Source organism: Narcine bancroftii, chromosome 5, assembly GCF_036971445.1.
Source record: "Narcine bancroftii isolate sNarBan1 chromosome 5, sNarBan1.hap1, whole genome shotgun sequence".
NCBI lineage: Eukaryota > Metazoa > Chordata > Chondrichthyes > Torpediniformes > Narcinidae > Narcine > Narcine bancroftii.
In genome coordinates this window covers 222,382,192-222,388,811 of record NC_091473.1, presented here as the reverse complement: position 1 = coordinate 222,388,811, position 6,620 = coordinate 222,382,192, and the positions used below count along the sequence as shown (strand labels likewise).

General features: G+C 36.2%; 1 protein-coding gene across 1 annotated transcript in view; it reads right to left on the bottom strand.

Annotated features, from left to right (window-relative positions):
• Positions 1-319: 319 nt before the first annotated feature.
• LOC138762928 (omega-hydroxyceramide transacylase-like) overlaps positions 320-6,620 on the bottom strand; it is a 92,385-nt gene continuing 86,084 nt past the window's right edge. Inside the window, exon 8 of the mRNA XM_069936438.1 lies at positions 320-1,521. Within this exon, the coding sequence (XP_069792539.1) occupies positions 1,500-1,521 (22 nt within the window). The 3' untranslated portion in view covers positions 320-1,499. The remainder of the gene's footprint in view (positions 1,522-6,620) is intronic.

Below are 6,620 nucleotides of genomic sequence, written 5' to 3'. Positions count from 1 at the left end.
TGTTTAGTCCTATTAATCACACATTCAAATTGATAAGATTGAAAAGTATTATATTCCAATTTCAACCTAAATAATTCTATTTTCTGATCTTCTGTAGCATCTTTCTGGAATTCCTTTTCTAACTCATCAATCTGTTTCTCTAATTCAAGACTCTGATTTAATTGATTATTTTTTATTTTAGAAGTATAACTAATTATTTGTCCTCTCAAATAAACTTTCATAGCATCCCATAATACAAACTTACTTTGAACAGAATTAGAATTTTCTTTCAAAAAAAATTAATTTGTTTTTTCAAAAAATCAATAAATTCCATATTTTTTAACAACATTGTATTAAACCTCCAACGATAGGGCACTTGAATTTTCTCAGAAGTTGCATATGTAAAATATAACAAAGAATGATCTGAAATCACCCTACTTTTATATTCCGCTTGTTGTATTTTCCCTTGTAAATGTGCCAATACTAAAAAGAAGTCAATCTTTGAAGACAATTCATGTCTAGATGAATAAGAGGAGAAATCTTTCTCTGTCAGATTAAGACGTTTCCAAATATCTACTAAATTAAGATCTTTCATCAACGCTTGAACCTGAACTGCCATCTTAGATTTCTTAATTTTCTTCGGAGATTTATCTAATAAAGATTCCAAAACTAAAATATTATCATTAGCCTGACCCAAACATAAAAATGCATCTGAAATAAATATTTTATCATCTACAGTTGTGGCATAAATATTAAGTAAAGTCCAAAATTCACTAAAAATCTTACAATTCAATTTAAGAATACATCCTGCCTTTTCCTCCATTGACTGTAATTCAAAAGATAAACTTTTATGTATCAAAATTGCTACACCTTTAGCTCTAGAATTAAATGATATACATATACATGCCCAACCCAGTCCCTCTTTAATTTCATACTTTCCTTCACATTCAAATGTGTTTCTTGTAAAAAAGCAGTATAAATTTTCATTTTCTTAATATACACTAAGACTCACTTATGCTTAATTGGACTGTTTAATCCTCAAGCATTAAAAGTAGCAAACCTCAACTTTGACATATCTATCATTATTACTAAATACCAATGATATCAACGTATATAGGCCCTCCAATAGGAAAAAAAAATCACAAATTAAAAGCTAACTAAAATAAAAATTAAAAAAAATAAAGAAAAAAAAGAAAATCAATCCCCCCCCCCCACAAAAACTGCCAAAAGGTAGTAATCCCTAAACAAAAATTGGGTGTGGGTTACCCACCAGTGGCTGATGACTAGTAAAGAACTTAGAGCAAATCTCTCCCTCCCTAGCCAAACAATGAATAACATCAAAATATCATAATAACAAAAAAAGAAAGAAAAAGAAAATTCTTCTTTTCATCCAAGAGATTTCAAATCTTGAAGATCCCATTTCAGAAGAAGTTGGACTTTTTCCATTCCCGTTTTTCCCATTTCTGCCATTTCTTCCGTTTCCAGAACAACCAGATTTTTCTTTAGGAGACAATGGTGGACTACGTCTTTGTCCTCTTATATCTGGCAATGAATCAGCAAAGATCATTACTTCACAATCATTCTCAAAAAAATGAAATTGATAGTCTCCATAAAACACCTTCAACACTGCCAGGTAGCGAAAGGTAGACTTATAATCTTTACACCACAGAACTTCTTTAACTGGATTAAATCGACGTCGACGTTGAATGACCTCTTGACTCAAATCAGGATTTTAAAAAACTCTGCTATTCTGAATCAATAACGGAGTTTGTCGTTGTCTCACATTTTGTACTGCTAGTCGAAGTATTGTTTCTCTGTCCAAATAATTCAAACATCAAATTGTTACCGGTCTCGGTGGTTGACCAGCTGAGGGTATCCTTCTTAGAGCTTTATGGGCTCTTTCCAGTACCAATCCTCCAGAAAAAAATTCTTGCCCTAATACTTGTAGGATCCAGTCTTTAAAAAAACGAAGAGGATCTTGTCCTTCTATACCTTCTGGCAAACCAATGATTTTCACATTATTCCTTCTGCTTTGATTCTCCAAATAGTCTATTTTCCTCTGTAACTCCTTCTCGTGTTCTCCCAATTCTATGACTGATTTTTCAACTTTCAACAGTTTTTCTGTGTTTGAAGCCACTTGTTGTTTACAATCCAAAAAAGCAGACTGAATTTTAAAAAATTCTTCATAAGATGCAGCCACACGTACTTTAACTATATTCAATTCTGAACTTATCATTTGAGCCATCTCATTCATTAGAGGCTGAATAACTGCATTTAGTTGCATACACTATAGATCAGAAAAGCTCAGCCCTGCTCTCTGATGTAGTGGCAGAACAAGGTAACTGCAGCTCCTGCTGCAACTCAACAGAAGGCATTTTAAGTTTTACTGCAGGTCTGGAGTCCCAGTGAGGCACCCCAACTTCCTCATCTCGTTGTTTTTTCATAAAATCACGAAGGAAAGCAATATCTTCAGATTGAAAGGCTTCCTGATGCATTTCCAACAATGGAGTCGTCTTCCTGCGTGCTCCCTCCATTGAAATCGAAAGGCTTTCCAAATCGGGGTCCACTTCTTGGGAACACACACCTTCTTCCAGAGAACGGGTAATTCCAGTGCCATCCTTCACTTGGTGAGTAATAGACATTTTTTTTCAGCTCCCACAGGCAGTCTTTGAGGTTTAGACACTGAAGAGTTTAAGCCTGGGGCTGTATCAAGTCGTCTAGGCCCCAAATCTTCAACACTTCGAAAATATAACTTCTTTTGCACTTGAGATTTAATCTTTTTACCATTAATGGCCATAATAGTTCCTTAATACTTTAAACTAAGATTTTAAAAGTTTAAACTTGAAAACAAACGGTTAAAAAATGGGTACTTAAAAGTCTGACCAGAGAGGTCGAGATTACACGTCTCTAGACTCTACGCCATCTTGCCACGCACCCCACCCCCCCCGCCTCCCTCCCTTCTTGAATAGTGGAGTGATGTATGTGATTTCCAGTTCTCCAGGACCCATGCCAGAATCTATTGATTCCTGAAAAAGCATTACCAATGCCTCCACAATCTCTACAGCTACTTTTTTCACAACCTAAGGGTGCAATCTATCTGGTCCGGGGTCTTATCCACCCTTACACCATTCAGCTTTCTGGCCACCTTCTCTCTAGAAATAGTAACTGCACTCACTTCCCTTCCCTGATACCCTTCAACATCTGGCACACTGCTCATGTCTTTCATAGTGAAAACTGATGCAAAATACTCATTTAGTCCCTCTGCCATCTCCTTGTCTCCCATTATTATTTTTCTATCTTCATTTTCTAGTGGGCTTTATATCTATTCTCACCTTTCTTTTACACTTTATGTACTTGAAGAAGCTTTTTTGCTAGCCCACTTTCATACATCATCTTTTTCCTCCTGTTTTTTAGTCCCAATCCTCTATCTTCCTGCTAATTTTTGCTTCCTTCCATGCCCTCTCTTTTGCTTTTACGTTACTTTGACTTCCTTTGTCAGCCTCTGTAGTGACATTTTTCTATTTGAATATTTCCTCTTTCTTGGTTTGTATTTATCCTGCACCTTCCTTATTTCTTGCAGAAACACCATCTATTTCTGCTCTGCCGTCTTCCAATCTCTTGTGCGACTGTAGTTTCCTTTAGAAATACTGACACTTCTGACTTTAGCTTCACCTTGTTAAATCTCATATTGAACTCAATCATATTGTGATCACTGCTCCTAATGGTTCCTTTACACTAAGCTCACTAACCATCTCTGGTGCAGTACACAACATCCTATCCAGTGCAGTTCATCTCCTCATCGGCTCAACAACAAGTTGCTCTTTATAAGCCATTTTGTGGGCTTTACAAATTCTGTAATTTGGAAAAGTTGCAGAAGAGATTCCAGGGATGAGTGAATTTGGTATTGTAGATAGACTGGAGACGCACAAGTCCAAGGTCGAGCTTGACTGTATTTTTCCTAATGTCAATCCAATCGGGGATAGGTGTAATTCACAAGTGGTGTCATTGACCTATATGTTTTGGTTCTGTCCAGTTTTAGAAAGATAAATTTGGTACTCTTTCTGTAATTCTCGCAATTGATTTACAACCAAATCCTTTAACTGCTCTTTTTGGAGTTTTAGAAGCAGATGTAGGTCATTGTCTGGCTTCTGCTCACTGGATGATAGCTTTTACCACCTTGATGGCTAGGAAGGTAATTCTTCTTAAATGAAAGGCCCCCACTGCACCTATTATAGTTCAATAGTTTTCTCAAACAATGACCTGCTGGAATTTAGAGAAAATCAGAAGTGCTACATTTGATTCCTCTGTTAAATTTGAAGAAACTTTGTGCCCATTCATACAATATTTTCATGTGATTTTTAACTTTTTTCTCTGATTTATTGACCCTTCCTGATACCATTAAGTTTCTCTTTTGGGTGAAGACCAGGCTTCTTACGTTTGATGAACGCTGATCCAAGGCTTTCCAGTTTTTCTTGCTTTTTTTTTTGTTTTCCTTTCTTCATTAGATTAGTACAAGGGGTTGTACTATAAAGTGAATTTTTCTTTGCTTTTTTCTCTTTAATGAAGATACTATTATTATGTACTGATTGCTGAATATTGTAATCTTTTAAATTATGTATCCTTATTCTCTTCATCTATTGTTTATTGTATGTTCAATGAAAAGATTTAAAAATAAAAAAGCTGGAGAAGCTGGGGTTTTCCTCCACTGGATCAAAGGAGGTTCAAGAACCACGACATGTGAAATGGAGATGAATGACAAGAGGATCTATAGTGGCATGTGAAAGGGGAGAGGGGGAGCATAGTGGCGCAACTAGCAGAACCAGAGCCACACAGTGCCAGAGACCCAGGTTCAATTCTAACTTTGGGAGATGTCTGCATGGCATTTGCACCTTCTCCTGGTGACCATGTGGGCTTCCTTTAGGAGCTCTGGTTTCTTTCTAAATCCCAAACATGCAGATTAGTAGATTAACTGACCACACATGTGGATTAATGGACACAGTGGAGAGATGGTGAGAATGTGGGGAATATAAAACATTCTGTAAATGGGTTGGCGAAGACTTGGTGGGCTGTAGGACATGCATCTCTCCTGCGTTGCTTTATGATTATGACTAAATTAGTTAAGGACTAAAATGCACTGCCAGGGATAATAGGGAAGACAGATTCAATTATAGTGTTCAAAGCAAATCTAGGTAGGCCTCTAAAAAGTAAAATAAATGTGTGATTCAAGGGAGAAGGTCAGGGAATGAAATAAAATAAATTGTTAAATCGAGCTGGCATGATCTCAATGGGCAGAATGGTCTCCTTTTGTGCTGGGTCCATTCTGTGAGCTGACGATCATCATGTTTAAACATCAAACCAGCAGCCTCTAGGATGTGAAGGAATCACTTTCTAACTCTGGTGGAAGGAGGAACAAGAAGAAATAAAATAAATAAACATTATAACTTATTGTAGCAAGATATTTTTAGCAGTAACTGCTCATCAGAAACACCAGCAAGCAACCATTCAACATTGGTTATACAGTAAAACTCCTGGTATCCAAAATTCAAGCAATCAGCAAAAATAAAATCAAGGAAAATACATTTTAAAAATTAATACAAAAAAATGATTTAAAAATACGAATTTGAAGTTGTGCAAGTAAATGTTCTCTGAAGTAACACATAAATTTTAGTGGAGATGGGAGCAAGTGTTCAGCTTTGGTTGGGCTTTGCATGTAGTAGCTGCTTGAATAAAATTGTGTGAAACAGCAAAGGTGTCGCCCAGGATAAAGACCTGGTTGATGCCGCTTGCTGTTAGGGTGACTCTCTTAAAGTGTCACCTTATCCCTGCTTAGTAAAACTTGTCCCAGTCAGAGGCTTTATCTGTAAACATGGGGGAGGGGAGGCCTAATTATCTATAATATTATTGTTCATCTTTTGGGCAGCTCCGTGAAGGGGGAGGGAGAAGGTTAAATGTTTTCAAAGAATGTGACTGAAAATAAAGTAAAATGCTTTAAGGTTTACATATTCATGCATGTAAAGTTTGTTCAGTGTAACTACAGGAAAGTATTGTTGCCTTTTGTCTTTTAAACTGGGTATTCTTAATGCAGGCATTGTAAGAGTGTCTCAAGCAACTGGAAAATATACTTATCCGGCATCTACCAATCCCCATAGATGCCGGATACTAGGAGTTTTACTGTACTCTATCTTTAAATGTTTAACAGGAAGATCATTTTGGCATTGGAATACTTGGAACATAAGAGCACACAATAAATTGATTCTCAAGTTCTTTCTTAAGTAGATATGAGAAAGTAAATAGAATCTTCCCCACTTTCCCCTTAGAGTCAGTCATCATACATAACTTATACGAAATTGGTTAACTTATAGGTTAATTTTGCCTAAGTTCAAAGAATCTTGATTATAACTCAGAGAGGGAAAGACAAATCGAAGTGTTTTCAGCGTTTCTGGTTAATATTTCAGATTTCCAGTATCTGTAGTTGTTGAAAATATCTACATATAATCATCTAAATTTTGCTCACACCTTGATGAAGGGCTCAAGCCCAAAACATTAGTTATTAATCTTTATCTTTGTTAGTTAAACTACACTGTTTGACCTGCTGAGTTTCTCCAACATTGTGTTTTTAGTTTACTCACAGTGTCTACAGA